Consider the following 24063-nt stretch of genomic DNA (forward strand, 5'->3'; position numbering starts at 1 on the left):
TTTACCATCAATAAATGTGACTCACTGAATAGTGAGGCTTAGCCTGTGGTCATGGAAATTCAGTCTTTAAAGTCACTTCAAAGTTTTGGAGAGTTTGCCTTTTCCTGTGCTGCTGAAAATATATGGAAGAAGTTATAATGCAGTATTTTCTGGGGTAAGTGGATACTTTGGAGAAACACAGCTACCAAAGGTCTGTGCAACAGTTTCTGAATCATTTTTTTAAACTTTATATTTTTAAGGTACTGAGATACTTGGAACTGCTGATGGCATTCCCATTGCAGTCTTGTCACTTATATAATTCATGCTATGTAATTTTAGCTTTAAATATTTGATTGCTCTGAAATTCTCTTATCAAATGGGAACATACTTGCTTGATTTTTACCTTCCCTGAAAAAGCCATTAAAATTCCTAGCAGTTTGTGCTGAGTGTTGGCAACAGGTACAGTTGACTCAATGAGGCATGGGACTTCAATTTGGTTATAGGAAGGATAAATGTAATTCAGAATCATGTAACAAGCATCAGGAATCAGAGAAAGACTGTCAGTAGATAGAGTTAAATGTAGAAAAAGTACAGAAGTACAGGATAGAAAATTAAATTTACACTATATAATTTTTTACTACCTTGCTTTTGTATTTCCTGCTAGTTTGATGTAACTTTTGCATCTAAAATGTGATTTAGTCCTGTGAGGTACCATTTATTATAAAGACTTTACACTGATAGTCATGGGGTTTTTTTTAAAAATAAGACAAATATTTAAAAGTATGCAAATACTTCTTAACAGAAACCAAAGCCTTGAACAAGAATTACAGGATAAAGTTTGTCTCATGTTTTTCTAGCTGTAAGCTAAATAAAAATAACTCCATTTTGCAAAGTAGTATAACATACAGCAGTATATTTAAATTTTTTGTTCCAAGCACAGATATTTCTCCATGCATTATTTATAACCGCTGCTATTGTAATTTCCCATTTTTTTAGGAAGTCACCATTGAAATGCAAAAATTACTTTACACAGTTTTGAAAGGTACAACTGGAGTTTTATTTTCAGCAGGTTGTGTTTTGTAGGTAAACTGACTTTTCCTTGGTTCAGTAGAAATCTGAATACAATACCAGAACTGGGTCTTGTCTAATCTTGGTTTGACCTGACCTTTTGAAAGCATTGTGTTTGTCACCATTTTCGGTTTCTTCTTCCTCTCTGGGTGAAAAGGCCTTCTCTGGCGTGCAGAATACCTGCAGGCTTTTAGAAAGAACAATTCTTTTAAAACCATGAGGTTTATCTAAAAGGCAGATTTTTTTCTTGTGAAAATGCAGTTCTGCCTTCCTGCACGGCCTAAAAAAACTGTTTACACTTGGAATTTCCAGGTGTGGTGCTTTTGTGTATGAAAACACAGAGTAATTTGGTGGTGGGAGAATTTAGATTGTCTAATGGGGATCCCTGGGGTTGTAGTGATTTGTTTGAGAATCACCTGCAGTGTCCACGAGTATCAGAGGGATTCAGATGATGCTGAATTCCTTGTCCCTGATGACTTTCAATAAACACAATTCTTGAGGGAGTTGTTTTTCCCTGGTGACAAGTTCCTCTCAATGGAATATGTGTGTGTGCAGGGAACATCTCTCACATCACTGTGGTAGTCCTGAAGAACCCAAACCAGGGGCAATTTCTGAGATTTAAATTTCTCTTTTCTGTGACTGATTTTGCAGGGCTACAGAATCTCACCAGAGTCTTCATGTTACCCTTAAAGGTCATTAAATAATGTTAGATTTTAGATATTTTCAGTAAGGCTTTGCACATGCTTAAATGAAAATATGTGTAAGTGGGAAGGAAAAATTGCTAAGGAAGTAAAGAACCAACATTTTATTCCTTTTTAATTAATCACTTCAATCTTAATATAACATTAATTAAATGCAGCAAGGTTTAGTCACTCTACCTCATAAGATTTCATGGTGTAGCTTTAATCAGGTAATCAAATGATCACATTGTATAAATAGGCAAATACATCACATCAGTGGTGTGTAACATTCAGGCTATTTAAACCACAACTACTCTCCATCTATAGCATATTAATTATCACCACCACATTTAGCTTTTCTTTTCCTACACAGAGAAAGAATGAATGAATGAATATAATTTAGAATTATTTTTATGCACATAGTTGAATCATGTCAGTTTGATACGGCTCAAAATTGGGGAAATGCTGTGCATTTAATTATTATGTAGTTGTTTTGCTCTATGATATTGAGCAATACAGAAATGTTAGATACCTTGCTTGCCTTTAGTTGGTTTGAAAAGCACTTTGAGGTCCACAGGGCAAAATGCCATATTAAATCTCCCTAATAATTTCTGAAAGAGCTGATTTGCATTAATAGCAGTATGTATAATAATCAATAAAGACAGAGCACAACAGGATGTATGTAGCCAAACTTGATAGTCAGCTGGGAGAAAACAGAGAAGTATGCTTGCCATAGAATTGATGCAATTCCTAGGAGCTCTTAGGTTTTTTTTAATAGCCTTTGACAGTCATCTATTAATATTTTTTTAAGAACCATCAAGCCTTCTGCCTCTAATGGTCCGTTTGCTAGAGTGTGGCAGGTGTTTATAGATGAGGGACACAGACCTGAGAGTCCTTTCTCTGGCCTTTATTACCTGTTGGTGTTGATTTACATATTTAATAAATATGTTAATATCTTGATTTCTGCATTTTTAACAAGATCTGTGATGAATTAAATAAATTCTGTGGCTCTTCCTTCAGACAATTTTACTTGCTCTAGATGGTCTCTCATACCTCAGGTCCTTAATTGCACCAGTCCCTGACACAGGTACTGATTCAGCTCAGAAATAGAGATCAATTATTCATGAAGAATAAGCTTCCTTGTTGTAGTTCTGAAGCTGGGATCACTGACATACTGTAAGAATAACTGTTCATTCTTTACTGGCCCTGTTGAAAGCTCCTTCGATGTTTTAATCCATTTTCAGAAGGTGGTAATGTTTTAAGTGAAGCTGGAGTCAAGTAAAGAAGAGTAGTAACCAGAACTAACAAATGAGTTCTGCAATGAAGTCCCACTTGATTGTACTTCAGATGTGTCAGATTTGTTTTAGGACACTAACTCAAATGAAATGTATTTGATTTGCCATATGCTACTCTTCATTTTCTCAAATTTGTAACATAAACCTGTAAGATGGTGCTGACACCCAAAATGAGCTCCAGAGAAATAAAATTATTCAATTACAAATAGCACGTGAATCCTTGCACTGACACCAAGCATTCCTTGATTCCTGGCTCACCAGTGGCTTGGTTGGGCTCCAGTCTGAAGGAAGGGCTTGACTGACATGGTGGAGCCCAGCCTGAGCAGCTGAGTGCTCTAAATACAGCCAGTTTGTCTTTTTCCTGTAAGGCTAACCAGCTGAAGAAATGCAGCTTGGCTGCTCTTCAAATGGCAGTTAGTTGTGTGTTGCTAATAGTTTATTCTAGATACATTTTAAAAGATTTTTTAAAATTAATTGTAGTGTTTTTTTAATATTAGAGCATTATTATTCTTTAAGTCTATTAGTCTGGGGAAACATTTCATGTGTTTAATGAATGCAAAACACTATATGAACTTTGCAGTTGTTGCCAAGGAGTTGAAGAATGCTGGTGTTGTAGAGTCTGCCTAACAATAAAAACAGATTGGAAGAGCACAGCATCTTGCATGTAAAGCATTCTCCTATATTGGTGCTGGGTTAAATATTTATTGTTGGGCTTGTGTGTGAGAACAGTGCAAGTGGAATAAAGCAGTTAAACTCTTAAAATGCTGTACTATTGAATTGAACATTGCTGTCATAAAAATATTAATCCTATACTGTCAAGGATGGTGATAAAAACCCCCAAACCACCATATTTTATGGTCCCCTTAACCAAAGCTGTAAACATTTCATATATAAACTTTCATGCATAAGAAAAACTAAATTTCATGGTTGCTGTAGGAAGGCATCTCTTCAGCTCCTGGTAGGCTGGTAGAAATGGGGGTTGGTGGATATTCAGAATTAAGTGTCAAAAGCTGTATTTCACAATTTCAAGGCATTCATTGAGGCTTTAAAACTAAAGGAAGAACAGGCTACTCAACACTTAGGAAACTTGACCAGCTGTGGTGGGCAGTGTGAAGGGAGGAGAGTCTGATCTATGCTGTAGTGTGGAACACTGGGTGATCCATAAATGCCTTATAATTCCTGAAAGGAGCAGTGGATCTTGTGCACAGATACATGCATAAAACCTTAATTATGGATTTTTGCTGTTGTGATTATTAAAACAACTTTTCCAATGAATTTGTTGTTTAGGTTTCTGCCATTTCTGTTAGGACTTTTTGGACAGGCCTCGAACAACTGTGAATGTATGTAAGAATGGCAGGAGCAGAAATGCTTAACAGATTAAAAAAAAAGGAGTAATACAACCACCTTTCAGAATTATCTATGAAATGGAAGCTATTTCTTGAAGGTATTTTAAAATAATTTTCTGTGAGACTCTGCAGCCTTTATTTAAACTGTGTAATATGCAATTGCATTATTCACAGCACTGAAATGAAACTGTGAAGCAATAATTATGCTAATTTTGAAATGGGGAAATACCGAGATTTGTCTCTGTCTAACATTTTCCTGATAACCTTGGAGACTTTAATATACAGAATTTGCTGTATTTTTGTGTTAAAGTAGAACCAATTTTAGGCTATTCTTCTAGAAAGCCTGTAATTTTGTTGGTAGAGGTGAGGAAGTTATGTTATACTATATAAACTGTTAGCTAAATGCAAATAATCTCCAGTACTTCAACTTCCTAATATTCTTGAAAAGAAACCTGAGTAGCTTATTTGCTGTAATAGATGTTGAAAGCCTTTATGCCTACTGTTTATTAAGTGTTTAATTACCTGGTAGGTTTAAAAGCTATACAAGTATGTGGCACTCAGTCTGGGCTTGATCTCCAGTTTCCGTATTTATTACAGTTCTGTTGCTAAAATATACCATTAAATACTTACGTGAAAGAAATACAAAGATTTCCCTGACTAGAATTGTTTTAAGAAGCCTACACAGAAAATGTGTATTACTTACACAGGAGATGTGTATTGGGTATCTTCAGCCTTTTAATTCTGTTTTTCTCTTAAGCCCTACTTTGTGGGAAATTCTTCACATTGCCAGCATTTCACAGACATATCTTAGATTGAATATGATAATCCCATTCATTATCTTTGCTTTTTGATGTGGCAGAACATGCTATTAACTGAATAAAAAACTGATTCCGTAGGAGCCATTAAAGATCTCAAAATCTTCCAAAAGGCACCACCATGATGCCTTCTAATCTTCTGGCCAGCATGAGGCACTCCACGTGCCTTCATTCTTCTCCTGCCTCTCCTGCCACCTCAGATAAGATTTTCTTTGTCCTCTGAAACACTCAGCTGTGTTGCAGCAAAACTTCTCTCTGCCATGTTAAAGTTGCTTCAACCCAAAGAATGCTGTTTAAATGAGATGTTGCTACAAGTCTTCAAGAGCCTGACTGCAAATAATTAAGTAAAGCTTTGATTTGTGTTTGTTTTTTTTCAGAGCCAGAGCTTCAACTGTGTGGAAAAGGCTAGATGTCCAGGATCCAATGTGAGTTCTGTGCAGATACAGGGAGATGCAGATTATTTCATCAACCACCTTGGAGTACCTGCCACACAGTTTTCCTATGAGGATATCAAAACATCAGAGGTAACTGTTACTAAAAATGAACAAAATGAAAATAGCAGGAAGATAGAATTATGTTTTCTCAGGGTATATTGTGTTGTAGTGGAAATTTATCTCCTTTAAGTGCGTTTTTTTTAGGTCTTCAGAGGATTGCCATAGAGCTTCAAAGTGTCTGTTTTTGTAGGGATATGGTATTCAAAGAAACAGATGCACATTGAAGGATGTTGTGTTAAAAATGTTAATATTGCTGATAGTTGTATTGGCTACATGTTATCTAACCCAACTTTTGAGACTGTTTTCAACATAGAGGAAACAGGTATTGATGTGTATTTTTTTACTGCACAGTAGGATGTGGCAATCTTCAAAATGCATTCTACATCCATTTTCATACCATGAGAAAAATAAAATTCTCTAGGATAAGCATTGGTGGCAAGGATATGTGTGCTTGATTGGAGTCTTCCAGACACCATGGCTTTTTTCAGTCCATCATCTTCTGCAAGGTAGGTGGAAGGAAGGACTATGTGGAATAGCTGCTAAGTGACAACAAAAAAATTCCTCTGGACCTTTCACATAGTTTTCATTCAAGATCTGTGTATATACAATCTACAGACCACAAGAAAGAATCTGCAAAATTCGGTATATCAAAACAGTGAGTATTTCCCAGCAACATTTACAACATGAACATTGAAGGTTCCCTTGGCTATTGTCTACTTTAATCCAAAGTTATTCTTCATGTTCAGTTAACCTTGTAAATGTGCATTTTTGTGTCTCAGAATGACTCATCAATGTAATTAAAATCATAAATGACAATATTTCTATATTTGCTTAAACATGACGCTCTAAATTTGGTTCTTTGTTAAAAATTCAGCTTTTGTCCTTCTTGAAAATTCATTTCCTAGAAATAAACTTGGTAAGTGTAATCTGCAGTCTTGAAGTAGACATACTGCACTTCTCAGACTGTAGGAGACCTTGACCCCATGAGGTCTGTTTTATGTGAGAAATAAATCTGCTTGGCACAATGTGTAAATTTGTCTTGGCAAGAGGATGGAATTTTTCCCTAAAAGTGAAGTCACACAGAATGATTAAATTTGGATTATTTGCTATGTCTCTGTTATTTATTGTACAGGTTGTTAACAGTCCTCCAGAAGATAAGCTCATTGTCTCTCCTATGTTCTATCAAACAAGCAATCTGTTTGTCCTTTACTGTTTATTGCCATTGCTTATTGTGGATTCTGTTTATTGACAGATATTATAAGGCAGATAAATTATTCTGTGTTGACAGCCGTATTAATAAACATTGCAAGAATTTCTGTTAGGCAGGTTAGGGGCTGATAAAAATCTGTTGGTTTGCAGGGAGGGATTTTTGCTTGTTTGTTTCCATCCAGCTTTTTTAACTACGCCTCAGCTTTGTCAGCTTCGTTGCAAAACAAGATTTGGGCAAACAGGTTCAGAAATTGACTGTTCTGATGTGCTTTTGTGGGTTATCATTTTGTGAGGTTGCTTTCCTCTTCTGTCTCTCTCACTGCTGTGACCTACTCAGGAATCACTCTTCCTTTGGAATATACATCACTTGTTTATTTTACCCACCTGTCAGCCAGCGTGCAGTGTCAGGTAAAACTGATGCTGTTCCACAGCTGGAAAAAACTGGTTTGGAGTTAAAAAGCCCAAGACCTGTGCTTGTATTCTTCCTCCAGAGCAGCAGCTCCAGGTCATTTTTAGAAATGCATTTCTTCCCCAGTCGGAGCAATGCCAGTCCGCAGAGAGAGGGTTATAAAAACCTTCCATTGACAGCAACCTGAGGAGTAAATACGAGCAAATAAAAGTTGTAAGAGGAAACATTCAGGCCAGAAGAGTAAGTAAAACTGTCTGGCTTGGAATTACGTAATACAGTGAACCACAGCCTCGGGCAGGTTAAATCTGCCTGGCAAATGCCTGTGGTGGGGTCTGTGAGCCAGTAAAGTGCAGTGTGAGAATTCAGCCACTGCTGTAAAAGTGCACTGGGTGAAATGCAGCTCATTTATTCGCCAGCAGAAAATATGCAGCATTTTAGTCTCAAAGTAAGTAAACTTGGAAGAATTTCTCAAGTGGAAAAAATCATAATATTGCCCCAGTTTCCAAGGATTCTCTTGCAGTTGCTGAAGAAAGCCTTCCTCATCTCCTTACCTCGGCTGTGCTGGGTTTTCCATCACATGAGGGTCACATTCTGATTAGTAATATGTTAGCAGTCAAGCTGATCAGGTTTTCTTAATACTGCTGATTATTTTGCTTTCAGTATGAGTTATGCTATTCAAGAGAATGATTAGTGTGCATCCAAGTGACTATGTAGAGTCTCCAGAGAGAGACCTAAGTGTTGATTTCAAATCAGTTTCTCTGCTACTGAAAGCCATGATTAGTCTATTAGTCCTCACCTCAGCAGAGAATAGTGTTAGAAACATACTCAGTTAGCTTTACAGCAACATGGAAGAATAACATAAACTAAGAGAGCTCTTAAAGACTTGTCTTAGCCACTCTATGTGCTGCATAAAAAATGGATATCAGTCAAATTACTTTATTGTATGAGCATTGGTATGTGAGAAATAACTACATGGCACAGCTGAGTACATTCTGATTTTTTCCCCTATGTGTGGACTATTTCTGTGCTCTTGAAAATATTAGTCTTGTTTGTATAACAGTGTATTTTCAAACCCAAAACTGATGTAACAGATATGACACATACATGTCCTCCATAATGAGAAAATACATGCATGTAACAGACAAACAGACATGTTCATCGCAGCTCTGCTTGATGTCTTGGATATAAATTCCTCCCCTGTGGTATTTTAACTTTGTAAACAAAATAATCTTATTTACATGACTGAAGCTCAGCTCTTGGTTACCTGGTTGTAAATTATGAATAACTCTGAAAACACTGGATATGCTGGTGTATGACCTCAGGGATGTGCACTCAGTTTTTGTTTGGATTCATGATGGTTCTCATTTTTGAATGGATGTACATGGATTGTGTGCCTGCCCGTATCACTTAGAGCTCACCTTGTTTCTCACACTTCTCTCCCTTAGTTCCTTAAGATTTGCATTGTTTTTCTTTTTGCATGAGCATCATCTTTGTAATTTTCCATGTTTAGCTTTCCTCTTGATGGAGCACCTTAAAGTGTAGTTTGCTCTGCTAGAATCAACATTCTGATGGCCTTTTTTATTTCATGAAAGGGGAGAGGGAAAAGTAGTTTTAAAGAGATCTGTGTTTGGGTAGTACTGGGCTTCTTCCCTGAAGGGAAAAGGTCCAACCCCCTAGTTACAGGTTAATTTCTTTTGATTCCTTCTTTCCTAGCACAGTTTATAGCGCAGCTGCTGAAGTCCTGGAGCACAAGTAATCACAAAGACTGAGAAAAAGAGCCTTGCTGTGGCTGCCTAATGTTTGGGTAGTAGAGAAAATAGAAACTGGGTTTTCAGTTTTTTTCAGTGAGAGATTTGACTTTTTCTCCAGCATTGTAAGTCAAACATCATTGAACTGTTCAGCATTTTGAGTTCCATCACTTAAAAACTTCAGCTGATACAGGTGTATTTTGAGCTTTTTTCAAGATGGAAATTAATTGACTGTTACCATCCATTTCTGTGTCATTGCAGTCAAGAGTTTCATGAGGAATCCACTTTTTAAAATTATAGTTGGATGATTTCCCATGTTATCTGCATATTATTCATCCTTCTTGGTGCATCCTGTTGCAGAATGATTCCTGTCTGATAAAACAGAATCTTAAATCCCCTCTGTGATAATATAGTAGTTTACATCAACATTAGCATTATTACTTTGTTTGGGGAAAAAAAACCTGCTGCACATGCACATTATCAAAAAATAACCAACAACTTACTAACTTGTTCTTTTTTTTTTTTAATATTTATTGATGGGGACATAATCATCATGAAACATTTCCTAGTAGATGTCCATGTTTGGGTATGCAGGACTCACAGAACATTTACTTTTACACCTAGATCATAAAAGTTGTTTTCCGTATCTTCACTCAAACTTAAGTACAGGCAAGAAGTATAAAAATTACCTGTCACATTATTCACAGGCTAGACCAAGGTAGTGTAATACCATGGGCCACTAAGCTAATTTAGAAGAAAAATGAAAAGAGGTTTCTTTATAGAAGGCATTTGTATGTAATATATGTAGAAGAGTTTAGAATTTTGACAGTTTGAGATTGTATCCTCTTTAGAGAGAATGCATAATGATTTTTATTTCTGTTGAAATATGCATAACTTTCTGAAGGTAACTTTCAACTTTCATTAGGGCCCTTAAAAGTGATTTTCACCCACACTGGTGTAAAACAGAGGGCACTAAATCCTAACTGTTCAGTGAATGTGGCTTCTCAGTGGTTGTTACCATCCTCCCTCCCACCCTGTCCTGCCCTCTTTTCTTCCTTTTTATCTCACTTTGGGGAAACTTACTGCAGTTTCTTGATTTCAGTGTTTACATGTTTAGACTGATACATCATGCACTTCTCTCAAAAGAGCTCAAAAGCTTTCCAAGATTTCTTTGTTATGAGAAAAGAATCAGAAGAGCCATCCTTGATGGAGAGAACTTAGGGTCTAGTTTACAGAAAAATAACTCTTGTGTTGCAAGCTGCTTTTGTCTCTTTGATGTGCTGATGTTGGTGTAAGGGAGGGCTCAGGGAGCTTGGAGTGCTGTTCAGTGCATCTCCCTTACACCTGTTCCAAAGTGAAAAGGAAGCTGGTGTTTGAAGCCCAAACAGATTTCATTTTTAAATGCATCTATATGTATAATCAATGTGGCTTTGTGGAAAGAAAGTCTGTGGTATAGTTTCATCTCCAGAAATACAACCTTGTACCTGTTGTGTGCATCTTGAAAGCAAACCTGAGTAGTCTTACCTGTGGTATTCTTTATTGAGAGCTGGTTTTGTGTCAGTCATGTAATTATTGCTCAAACAGGTCCAGTGCTTAAAGCCAATCCACTTTTTTTTTTCTGAAGTTCTGGAGCTCTATGCTCTTAATGCAGTTACTCACCATCTTGAATCACAGCATTAATCAATTGTTAGTCCATATCGAGATGATTTTCTCCTTTACTTCTGGTGTTCCCTCCTTCAGTCCCTTTCCAGCCAGTAGAGAGTCAGTGCAGCCATGACACAATCTTGAGATTTCTGACTGCTTGGATTATCTATCTACAGCTGACCAGGCCCTTCTGGTAAATGTCCTGCTGTTTATCTGACATTATTATTTGTGTCCTCCTTGATTAAGTGTCACCCAGTACCAATTAATTTATCAAAGCCAAGTATATTTATCAAGAAATTCCACCACACCATCATTTTCTTGGAGGGATCAGACCAAATGCAAAGACATGATGTGCTTAATTCAGCCTTAGCTGCTCAACAGAGAACCTGAGGGCTTGTGGCATTTGTGTGAATGTCCTTGGAAGAGGTTTAGTACAGGTTATCTGAGTCTGTAGTTCCAGGAAGATTCTTACCCCAAACAGAAGCCATGTTTCTCCTCTTATATCTGCCTAGGTGAGAGTTTGCATAACAGCAATGTGTTGCCGTGATGATCTGTGATTTGGTAGCTTTTCCATCTGGAAATACAGCTCTGCATGGCTCTCCCCCATTCCCTGTTTCACTTCTCTTTTCTCCCTGGTACATGATAAATTTTTTAAGGAAATAACACAGCTGGTAGTTTCCCATGGGGAGTTACTGGAGATGTTTCATGCCTGTATGAAAGAATGAAAGTACCAGTGTGCTTGGAATACCAGCAAGTCTTTGCAAAGGAGCAAATGTGTATCAGCCTCAGGATGGTTGCTTGGGAGCCCAGGATTCCCTTTTCTGAGCTGCCTCTGGAGAGTTTGATGCTGCTGCACTTGCTGCTGAGAGAGTTTATTAACTGTGAGTAAAACTTCAAGGGCAGCAAGGTGTGGCAGTGGGAGTTGGTTGTGTCAAGGTGAAGAGAGAGGTTCATTTGTGTTTCTGCACAAGCAGGGAGCTGCCAGTGTGTAACAAGGAATAGTTCCAGGAGTCCCCAGCAGGTTGCCTGGGACTACCTGAGGGTCCAAACCACAGCTGCCTTTCTGACTCAGGGATTGTGCTGGCTTTATAATAACTGTGCTTCTCTTTATTCAGACTGATTTTTTCCTGACCAATGTGTTTTTTCTGTCTCTAGCATAAATTAGTGTTTTCTAATTTCTCAGTTCAGTCAGGGGTTAGTGTAGTACTCACCAATAACTCATTAATTCATTAGTCCATCTGTTCATTTGGATGCTAATTGAGTTGAATTTGGTAGTGAGAGCATGGTGAAATTGTTAAGGTTAATGACTCGGTGTTTTACAAGACAAAATGCGTTTGATGTTCAATTGATTGCTTGAGTTGTTTTATTGAATAATATGAATATTTAGTTACTTAATTTCATGGAAGAGCATCTTTGTTATTGCACTAATGCTAGTGAAACTGATGACGTCCTCATCAGTTTGGACACATTACTCTGCTCCAAAAAATTCTGTCTGGCCTCACAAATCTTAGTGCTTTGATGTCCCAGACATCACACAGTGCATCCAGAAGGGGAAAATTCTTTATGTAAACTTGCCTTATGGTATCAAAATCACACAGCTTCTTTAGCATTCATTCACACTGCATGAGTACATGTTGTTTCTGTGAGCTCTGTGGAGTCCTTGCAGATTCTCTCAGAGGCTCCTCAGTGTCTTGGAATTGACTGAGGATTGTTGGAAGGCAATGGAAGAAAGAGATGGGAGTTAACAGGATCAATGGAATATGGGGAAATGTGAAAAATTCGTTTAGACACCAATTAATTGCTTCTGTTTGAAGCATTTAGTTACTGAAAATATTATCTAAGGACAGATGTCACTGAATTCTCTGTTCCCCTTGGAGAATTAAATGGCCTGTTGCATTCATGGTAATGTTTTACCACTGTCCTTCTGAGTGGCTGAATTCAGCTGACCAGCTAAAAATATTCTGGTAGAATATCTGGAATAAGTATCAAAACTTGTTTTGTGCCAGTAGATATTACAAGTGTGGCACTCAGTTTGTCTTTCTGGGGGGAAAAAATCAAGATCACTGGGCAATCAAACAGCTGTGGTTTGGGCCAGTGATGCATTCTCACTGATAAAATTTGCAATAGTTGATATATTGTATCATGGACATTGAAGAACTGGTTAATAAGGCTTCTGATAAATATTGGCTTGAAGACATTATTATTCTTAGCAAAACACAATTTTTATTCTTACTGCAAGGTGGTGAGCCTCCCGCCTACACAACATCTGTCTAGTGTCTAACGTTAGAAATCTTCATTCGGTGTAATTAATTTTTTTTGAGCACTAAAATTTAAAGTGGGAAATAGGAAGCATTGAATCAGGAAATAAAAGCATTGATAATATTTGATTGTGAAAGACATTGTCACTGGGATTCATGACTTCCAGGAGGACATTGTTAGGGTGCTCTTCCTGGAACTTACTGTTTCTTTTTAACTTGAATGCTCACAATTAATCATAAAATGTTACAAAATGTGCTTGCACCCTTCACACAACACATCCAAGAAAAGCTGTTCTCTCTTAGATGTACTGAATATTACTGAGCCTCCTGTTTCTAAGTTCTGAAACTTTGGGAAGATCCTCTGTCAGGTTCCAGGTTTCTGGCTTGGGCCACTCCTACCTAAACTGCTGATTCTGCTTTCAGTGTAAAAAGCACCAAGGGAAAACTGCAGAGGAATAAAGCCAGGCAAGTATCCTGACACCCTAAAAGTTTCTTTCTTTGTGCTGCAGTCTGTGAGTTTATAGCTTTACAGTGATTATTTCAATTCACTTACTAGCATAAGGAAGAAAACATTAAATTAAAAGAGATGAGAGAAATGTGCTTATATTCTTTTCCTTATGACTGTTGGCTGGGTTTTTTTCTGGCTGCAGATGAGTTGAATAATAAAATAACTTGTGCAGCAGTGATTCCAATTCTGCCTCTCCTGTGTTCCTGTGCAGTCTTGTTTGGCAGGCCCTGCTCGTTTTGTCCAGCATTGGGTAGCATTGCAAGGTCACTGCACATCTTTACCAGGATATTCAAACAGAAAATAGATGTGCTTTTGTTTCTTTTCTAAGAGGTCTTCAGTAAACTCAAATTGTGAAAATGCAGAAGACTCTTGTCAGAAACTCCTTCTGACAAGCCTGTTTTCCAGAGTAGGGGCATTCTCACTTTGAAGATGTGTGTTAGGCTGTGGCAATTGCAGAGCTTTGGTTTATAAAAATAATTTTATGGACCTATTTTATGTCTTTTGTATCAGTGAAACAAACTTTTACATTATTTTATAATCCTTTGTGGATTTGGGAGGTGATATTTAATTAGATATCTAGAGCATTTGCTAGAAAGGGTAAAGCTACCCTGCTAGTGAGATGGAGAGGCAGAAAATCTCTTCTGCACTGTATTTGCAACCTTTATTAGTGAGAAATCCTATATGCCTGTTATTATTTCATCAATTCAATTTGAGCCACACTTTGGCTTCTGTCTGTTCTAGCCTACATAATCCACTTCTTCAGTAAATCTGCTTCAGTTTGCAGTACCCTCCCAAAGTAAAAGTAAGATAGATGATGATAAACTATATTTTAGTCTATGAGATACCTTTTCCATTGCTCTCTTTTTGATCCTTCTTACAGTCAAACCTCTTGTTCAATCACCCTGCCAGGCAGTAAAAAAAGGGGGAAGAGGTGGCCTTTTAGCCTTGGTGAGGTGAAACAGCTCTGTCACAAAGAAATGCAATTGAATATTTTCTGCCAGGACACCGTATGCCAATTGCTTGACTTAGGGAAAATGGAAGAAGGAATTAGTGAAAGCCTGCAGTGCTGATTTCAGAGGTGTTTTTGTTCTTCTCGCTGCTCTCTCTTTATCTTTTCTCCTGGCAGGGCTTTCTCCATCACACTATGACAATTTTTTGGCGCTGGTGTTGAATACAGATGCAGACAACTCCTGATGCAGTTGTGAAGCCTCTGGGTTTCTGGGTGATAGTTCTGGGCACTGCACAGATTCAGAGTGTGCCTTGTGTGACTTCAGCCTCCCAGCTGAACCTGTGCCCAGGGAGATTCTGAAGATGTGCAGTGTCTACTTTGTGTTTCAGGTGCCAGACACTGCACATTTGTGTGTATCCCTCATTTTTCTGCAATTATGCTTTTTGTGCTGTTGCACTACAAAAAGGCAGAAAGAGTGAAACAGGTTAATAGCTCATGGAACATACAGAGCATGTATTTATACTGGGCAGGTAACAGAGCATAGTGTCAGTCCTGATGCAGCAAAAGCAACCCCTAAATTCTCACCTTCTAGACATTTTTCGTTGGTCTGTATGAAGAAAATAAATATTTTTCTCTTGCTTTACATCCTTCTTTCATGTATTTGCCTTGCAGGCTTTAGCAGTGTAAGATTAACACATTTATACCTCTTGCCCACCTGTACAAATTTCAGAAGGATTTCTGCTCTCACCTGCTTCCTCTCTGTTTTTACCTTTCCCGGTGCTTTCTTTTGTCTCCTGTGCAATATAAAATTGGTGCCATGAATATTGTGGAGTGCTGAAGGGCAATGCCGGCCTGAGTATGGACAATTCTGACAAATGTTAACGAGAGCGGAGTCAAACTGGATAAAGAACTTTAGTCTAAAGATTGTTTTTCCAGATGGAGCATCTTTATTGCTGAGTGGTGAAACCTCCACTGCCTGTTACTTTCAAAACAAACAAACAACAAAAAAGCCTCCCCTCACCCCCCCCTCCCCCAACCCCAGAAAAATTATTTCTGGAGATGTTTGTGTATTGTTCACCAGGTAAAGAACAGAAGGAGGTCTTCTTGTAAAAGCTGGGGAACATCCAGCAGGCAAGAAAAATCAGTTTGAGTGTGGAATGAGAGCATATTAAGGAATTATTACCTACATAATTTGAGTACATAACTTCACAATTTCTCTAACTGGTAATTTTGCTGTTTCTCAAGTAATAGTCAAGAAAACAGAATCTCTTCTGGATTCAGCTACTAAAAAAATGCACATGTATTTACAGAAATAATTCCAGTTCTAAGACATTGTATGGCCAAATTTTATTTTTTAAAAACTTTTTATTTAATAAGAGCAAAATTGATCTCTAAAGCATGTTTTGGTATTTACTGTTTTTCATTAAATCACCAGAAGTGCTCTGGGATTTTATTTGTGATTTAAAATGCATTGGTTGAAAGTTGGCATATAAATTGAAGGTATAAGACAGTACACAAGGGATGGTGAATTTAGTACCTTTAGATGGTGAAACATTTTGTTCACTTAATTAGTTAAGGAAGGATAAGTTAAGTTAGAAAAATGGGTGTAGAAAATCAGAAGTGAAATTTAGTGCAAGTGTCCATCATAAATAAGCAAGAGTAAGCCAGATTTGAGGTTTTAAGAGATTTTAGCCTGCATTTTCGATCTCCATTTAACTGATTCATAAATCAATTAATTACTGTCACAAGACCTGAGGGCAGCAGGAAATTGGGTTCAAATTAAAAAGAAAGGGAGGCAATTTGTTTTAAGATTGAAAGTTGAATGTTCAATCGAAGTTTAATCAGAAGTGACCCATTATTTGAAAAGTAGAACATCAATGTCGTTCTAATTTCACAGAATGCTTCATTAAATGAGTATTGAAAAGACCAGGTTAACTGATTATTCCAAAAGGAACACAAGACAAAGGAAACTCACTTCCAAATACTTGTTACGCTTGTTCATTTCTCTTCTGAAGAGTTCATAGAGATAACAAATATATTCATTGGGAATTAAGGGATTTTTGGGATGATCCTTTGTAGATTGTAAAGTTTGTTTGATAAAAGCATAACTTCATATCAGAAGATAAAATTTTCTTAATCCATTTGGATTGCCATGAACTTAAAGAAAAATTAACAGAATGCGATAGAAAGCAAAGGCAACAATTTTCAACGCACTAGTGGAAGTTGGGCCTCCTGAATTTCTGGATGTTTCACAGTGGTCTGACCTTGAAAAGGTTTCCCCATAATTTGATACCATCTCCAGAGCTTTCACAATGCTTTGAAGACTGCCCTGTGAACAAGGTGAGGGTGATGCTAATGCCTGGCTGGGGCAGAGGTGATGATTTGTGTTTAGGAGGTGAGTGTGGGAGAGAACAACAACTGCAGCTGTAGCTCCTACTGTGGCTGAAAAGCATAAAGGAATAATACAGTTGGTTTTAATATTTTTGGATTAGCAACTCTTTCTCTTGGTGTGCATTTACTAAAAATTTGCTTAGCAAATTTCTGTTCAAAAATCCAAAATACAACACTCACTTGTGAGCTTGATGAAACAATGACAGAGAAGTGTGATTCAGTTTCCAGCTTGTGGAAGGCGTTGCTCTTGCTGTTAAATGCTGAGAGGTGCTCTTGGAACATCATCTGGACCTTCTCTCTGCCATGTGCTCCCTGGGCTTCTGTTAGTTGGGAAGCTCATGCAGCTTTCTCTAGTGAGCATAGTGCTCGAGAAAAGGAAAAGGCAAGAGAAACAAAGTTGGCCTTTCTAGTTGTTCTTTATGGAGGAGATTGTTATGAGAAAAAAAAAGGCAAAAAAGAAGCAGCCACAGCTGTTTTAAACATTTGCTGTTACAAGTGCCCAGCAGGATCATTTCAGATGTCAGCAAGTTTTTTCAAACAGAAATTCTTTTCAAGATCTTTGCAAGCAGGGACTTGATTCCTTCATGAGCAAAACAACTCGTCACTTGTGATGTCCAAGTCATTTTGGTTCATTTGCTGATTGTTGCCTGTGTAAGCTGAGATCTTCCAAAGGCAGAGGCTGCTGGTTCACCTGGCCCAGGTGGGGTCTGGAGTGGAGTGGCAGAGGAACCATGTGAGCAGTGCCTCCCTGCTTTCCAGGCAGCTGATCCACCAAGCTTTCTATTCCAAAGACATTTGTCTTTTGAGCAATAATCTGACCTTGTGTAGCAAATCTAATTCGGTAGTCACTCCCTTCCCTGACTCTCAGTGAGATACACAAGTGTGAATATAAATAATGCAACTCTTTAAGTTATTGATTGCATTTATGTGACTGCTTATGAGCAACATCAGCAGCACCACAGCAGAATGAGGGTGTTCCTCAGCAGCCCCCCAGTCAAATGGCACAGCTCTGTAAACTGCTGTGCAAACTCGAAACAAAGATGAATAGTTATGAGTTAATGCTGAAGTATGTATTAATCTTTGTAATAAATGACTTTGTGCATCTTCTCCCAGAGATCTAAAAAAAAAAATTCTGAAAGAAAAAACTACTTCATTTATTTTTGTGATGTTTCTGTGACAAGTTATGCAACACACAGATGCATCACTGATCACAAAAATTTATATGATGCCCTGCTAATTATAATATATATATTTTTTTAAGAAAGTGGTGGGAGTTTGCTACCAGAAATAATCTCCTAGAAATGCATGGAAACGCTGATAGAATATTGATCATGAAGGCATTAATTTATAGAAAAATTCAAAAAGCAAATTTACCAGCAATGTAATGTAATTCCTGCTTTAGGCATCTGGGCACCTTTGAGGCTTAGAGGTTTGTTTTATATTGTTTTGCCTTTTTTTTCCAGTCCACTTCTTGTTATTGGTTTCTTGTTTTCTTGTGACAACAAATGTGCAAATAATGTCTTTTTTTTTTTTTAGAGTACAAGAAGAGATGAACATTCTGTACAAACAATATATTAGATTGTTTGGTGTTAATAGACTGGTTAACGTAAAGTATATAATTTTAGGGAGTTGACAAAAAACCCCTTATTATGTAGATGGAGTCACTGGATAGAAAAGTGGGATGGATGGAGAAGATAAAAGAGTATTCCTTGATTATTGTGGTTACATTTCTCCTGAAGACTTAAATCATAACTTAGTTAATAAGATGTCTGATTGCTACTTAGCTCAGAATAAAGCTGTGTGGATTTTTTTTTTTTTTTCTCCTGGCAGGCAAAATTTTTAGCTGCTTTGGGAAGCGTAATTACAGAGACAACTGCCATTCCAGAAATAAAGTCATAGGACATAGGGGTTTTTTGCCTTTTTCGGGGGCTTGGAATCAGTCAATGAGATCAGTGCAATAAGTGTCATAATCATCAAAATTTAAGAAAGATTGGAAGGGTTTCTCAGTCTATCAACAAAATTCAATAACCAATTGAAGAAGGAAATCAACGTGGAATCCTAAAAAGCCCCTTTCTTCTTTCTCACAGAATTCCAGCTTTCTCTCTGAAGCTCTTTTTCCTGTACCTGCAACAAAAACTGAAGAGCTGGATCCCTCCTTCAGCCTGCATGAGACCATTGCCAAGGTAAGAGAAATGGAGATCTCATTTATACATACTTTTCTCTTGAATTTGCTAATAGTTTTGAAATATAATCTGTTTCCCTGTGAGTCCTTTCAATATAGTTAAAATTTGTGCAGTTCTCTTCACTGGGATCCACGTTGGGAATATTCTTTCCATTGGTCAACTTGTGTGATCAAAGCAGTTTCACGTGCAAATGCTTCATTTGAAACGATAACTTTTTATTCTTATTTTTCACTGCAAATCACTCACAGTCTGCTTTGCTTGTATGACCACTCAGGCTGGTGGAAAAGCTTGTGTTGATTTGAAGCCCTTCATCACCAATAGGGAAATAGGATTTTAGTGGTTTTTAGGTTTTTTCCTTGCATATGCGTTGATACTAAATAACAGTATAAAAGTTTGAGTGTAATTTTTTTTACATGAGGGTTGGTGTAAGTACTAATAATCAGCTACCTGTGCCTTGTGCTCTCTGATGTCAGTGGGTACCCTAATTTCATGGACACTGAAAAGGAGGAGATTGCTGAACGTGGCAGAAAAAAATGAACGGGAGATACGCAGCTATTAAACAGATGGATCTGTAATCTGAGTGCTTAGAAGATCTAATTTGTCAGAACAATTCATATTAAGATCTTGGCACTGAAAAGGTAGATTTAGGGTGGATTGCTGTGAGACCCATGCTGATCTGAAGCGTTCAAAGAAAGAGAAATCTCTAAGCTTCCCAGTGGCAAAGAACTGAAACATTCAGTAGTGTGATGCAGTACAAAACTTGGTGATATCTTAAGTGAGATTTGCAGGCCTTGTAATTTCAATATAATAATGTATATAATATCAAGTATCAAAGTGGAGGAGTGTGTGTTTGTGTGGCAGAAAAGGGATTTTCTCACCTTAGCAGAAGTGAGATAAAACTCCCTTTTTATCAAATGCACTCTTAGAAAAGTATGTGCTGTTTTTAAATAAATTTCATCAGTGTTACTCAGCACAGTGTTTCATGGTAACCAGTCAATTCAGTGATTAACCAGCTTGAAAATACTTTTGTGTCCACTCTCTGCTCACCAGAGCACCCTCATAAGACTGAGATCATGCAGTTCTGGAAGCTGGAGTGGCAGACCCCTAACAGAGGATGCCACTGGAGCCACTTGCCCAGGACCATGAAATAATCTCATGTTAATTTTTACTCTATCAGGCACCAAAGTCATGAAAGGCACGCCAGAAGTGACATAATTGGTTTTATGATGAGTTATGGGTGCTGACAGATAACTCTTGAGAAAATAATTAGTGAACCTGATTATTCTACACTCCAATTATGGAATTGCATAAAGTAGAACTACTCTAATGCAATTAACTTCTAAACATTAAACAAAACAGCAAGAGGGAGGAGTGTTTCCATTTCTAAAGGAAATAAGGGGGTTTTGTGTAACATACTGTGATATTTCTATTTTTTTAAAATATAAACGCTTCCAAGGAGAGGACAGACAGGTTCTCTTCCTGAAGCAAATGGAATGAAAAGTATGCAAATGCAATGAAGAGACTGCTGGACTGTTGGTAAATGAAATTCACATTTTGACCACAGATAACGTGCAGCACAAGAATGTTGACTTGTGGCATTTTCTAGCAGGATCATACTGGTCTGTTCCTTTGAAGCATGGAAGGGATATATATCCCCATTTACCTGTGTTTAGTCCCATTAATTTTCTAATATAGGGAACATTCTTTCAAACTGGCAATGCAGTGACGTCAGTAACTTTGGTAGTTTCTTTCTCTGTAATCTTTCTAAAAATGAAAATCTGTGGTTTGGTGCATGCTACCTCTGCCAAGTATTTTAATCTTCCTGCGTGGTGTCTGCAAATGAGTTTGGTTTTGTTTGTTTATTTGTTTGGTTTTGGGGTGTTTGTTTTTGTTGGGGTTTTTTTGCATACCAAGATAACACAACATATCTAAATTAACATGAAGGTCTCACACTCTTAAAATCCAAAAGATTTTTGGGATTTTGCCAATTTTGAATCAGTAGAATAGTGCTGTGAACAGAATGTCTGTGTGGCAGAGTTTTATCAGAGGCATTTCTAACAGAGTATTATTCCTGGTGTAGATATTTCAACAGAGTACATTCATATTCCTGTGTTATTCCTACTGTATTGTGCCCTTTTGGGAATCAGATCATTTTTGAAAGGTTGTGCCTGGGCATGCCAATAGCTTCTGCATTGAGGCATCTCTACATCTGTGCATTCCATTGAGGTATTTTCTGTTTTCATTTAGAAATTGCCTCTGTGTAGAGACAGAGGGTTTGGCAGGGTTGTTTTAGCAGCAGAGACACAATATTACTCCAGTCAGAGTCACAGCACCTAAAGTGTTAAAGAGTTTATTTGGTGTGTGCAGATCTCATCTCATTGAGCAAACAGAATTCTGATGCATCTGAAAATATCTCATATCCTAGAAAACCCTTTATCCTTGTGAGGCCCAGGCAGATACATGGCAGCCTTCCCCCACATCACTGTGTAGGGTGCAGTCTGGAAATTTCTCCTATATGCTCTGATTTTCATCATGAAAATGTGGCATTTTGGGTGTCCATTTTCACAGGTAATTTCTCCAGTTAGCTTTCTTCAGTGATGTATTCTGTTCAGTGTAATTTTTAAAGTTCCTCTTTTCAGTTGCATGTGCCAGACTTTGCCATCACCTCTCAGTCTCTTCATCAAAGGCTCGAGTTCTGCACAGACCAGCAGAACTCTCACATCTTTTTGAAGGTGAATTACATTATGATTTTGTTCTTTCAAAATGAATTATTCAAGCCCCCAGTCAACAAGCAGGAATACGTACTGGGGTAGGTGACAGATGCTGGATGAGGTTAACAAAGCAGAAGAAAAGGTCTCAGTGTATGAAGTGAGGACCAAGGTGGGGGCCTGATCAATATACATATTTCAGTCTACTCTTGATACTGAATTTTTAGATGTGGAGTTTGACCTTGTTGTGAATCTACCAGAAATATCTGTGGTACCATTTGTGTGCCCTGTCACACACAAAAACATGGGTTTTGGGCTGAGAAGGCTGGCAGCAATTCATGTTATTTTTCAGAGCTCTCGTCTGCCCCAAGGTGATGGAGCAGCATAGGTGCAGTGTAATGTGCCAGTTGCTGTAGTCACTCCCTAAGTTAAATAATTTGCTTTTTTTTCTCACCAACATCTCATATACTGGCTTTGGGAATCTTACAGGTATTTATGGTTTGGTGGTATTTGAGATATTTAAGGCACAAATCTATTGTCTGTGGTGACACTGTGAATACAAACAAAACCCAAACTTTGTGTTTTCTTGCAAAGCAGCACAGGCACCCATATTTCACAGGAATGGTTTGATTTAGCACATATTCTCTTAAGCACACAAGTGAGAGTCTTTATTTTACCTTTAGCCTTTGTGCATGAAAGAACATATAATCCAGTTCAAGCAGAGGGTAAATACAAACCTGCTGAAAACTCCTTCTACCAATGTGTGTTTTATTCTGTGGCTATTGTCAGCAGCAATAAAAGCAAGAGCAAATCTGGTAATATAACCTGGTACCTTGTAATTGTAACTAGTAATTAATTCTGTTAATTGTGGTGAATAGGAAAGTAACAACATTCAAAAGGAGAAAAAGAAAAAGCTGTCTGGGGATTTTCTCAGCATTAGATATGAGAGAAGTGACTTTTCTGCTAAAGACATGAGGTTTTCTGACAGACAGTCACACTGTTTGGCCAGACAGCATATTCTCTATCTGCTCCAGCCTAGTTAGGGGAGATATGCTTGGAATTTTTCAGTAGTTCTTTGTTCCTAAAAGCAAGTAGCCTCAAGGACTCTTGCACTTTATACTTGAACTCTGGTGGATAAAGACTAGGTAATAAAAATAAGCTGAAATTGCAGAACCCCTGGTAAAAATTTGATGAACCAGCTGTACCATCCAACACAGCTCTACTTGGTTAAGTCAGGTATTAAAAAACAGCTCTATTCCCCTACCCTCTGAAATTTTCCATATCTTCTCTGCTGATATGCTAATATGCTTCCTTCAAAATGGAAGAATTATTACAGGACAGAACTAATTACATTTCCTCCTGTGACATATATTCATGAGGTTGTGGGAAGATGTCAAAGCTCTGTTATTACAAGATTGTTAGATTGTTTCTGAGCTTCTTTTTTTTTTTTTTTTTTTGAGTCACTGGAATGTAATGCTTTCAGCTTAGAGAACTCTCACAGCTATGAAAATACCAGAACAACCAGGAGCTGTGGTTTAAATGAATAAGAGAAAATCAACAAATCAACAAAAAAATATAGCAGCCATTAGCAGCATGGCATGTGTAGAAACCATCCCCACGGATTGTCTATGAACATTCTTACCTGTTCAGTTCTCTGACTGAAAACAGAAAATTATTTCTACATTCCTTAAGTATTTTTGATATTGCATTAAGACTGTATGTTCTTTTAAAAAGTTATCATTGGCTTCTGTCAAAATGTTTATTGCACTTCAAAACCATTCGTTCCTGAAGTCCTCTTTTAGACCTAAATTGTACTTGGCTACTCTCAAGATTTGTCTGCAAATGTCAGTAAAAGGAAAAAGAAGGCATTGCATCATTTTTCAAACTAGAGTTGTAGTTTAAGTGAAGGAAGCAAATGTGTCAGCTCCATCTGATCCAATCAAACCACAGGATAAACATGTAAGCTGATACATTATGTACCATCCTAAATCTTAGGATAGGAAGCCAAGATTGATGTTGTTTGTACATCTCATGGAACACCCTTTTTACTGCAAATAACAGCAATCTGAATAAGCAAAAGAAGATAGGTAGGAGTGAGAGGAAGCATTGTTTAATCCCTATTTTAGATACAAGAAAATAAAATACTATGAGTCAAAAGTGGTACTTACAGTAACTGAGTAACTACTTCATTTCCTCACCTGAATACAGAATGAACTTGTAAAATCTGATTTGTTCGACCAAACAAAGACTGGAACATTTCAAAGCTGGAGCTAGATTTTTGAAGGTGCATTACGACAAATATTGGGGATTTGCTGAAATTTCAGCTCCTGGCTGTGACCAACTGAACATTTTTTTTCTCTGTACTGAGGCCACGTGAAT

General features: G+C 37.5%; 1 protein-coding gene across 8 annotated transcripts in view; it reads left to right on the forward strand.

Annotated features, from left to right (window-relative positions):
• The window catches only part of NAALADL2 (N-acetylated alpha-linked acidic dipeptidase like 2), a 400688-nt gene that overhangs the window by 323428 nt on the left and 53197 nt on the right, over positions 1-24063 (forward strand). For all 8 annotated transcript variants that reach the window (XM_030954170.1, XM_030954173.1, XM_030954172.1 and 5 more), the window contains 2 exons: positions 5561-5707; positions 18881-18976. In XM_030954170.1, the coding sequence (XP_030810030.1) occupies positions 5561-5707; positions 18881-18976 (243 nt within the window). The remainder of the gene's footprint in view (positions 1-5560; positions 5708-18880; positions 18977-24063) is intronic.

Source organism: Camarhynchus parvulus, chromosome 9 (assembly GCF_901933205.1).
Source record: "Camarhynchus parvulus chromosome 9, STF_HiC, whole genome shotgun sequence".
NCBI classification, from domain to species: Eukaryota; Metazoa; Chordata; class Aves; order Passeriformes; family Thraupidae; genus Camarhynchus; species Camarhynchus parvulus.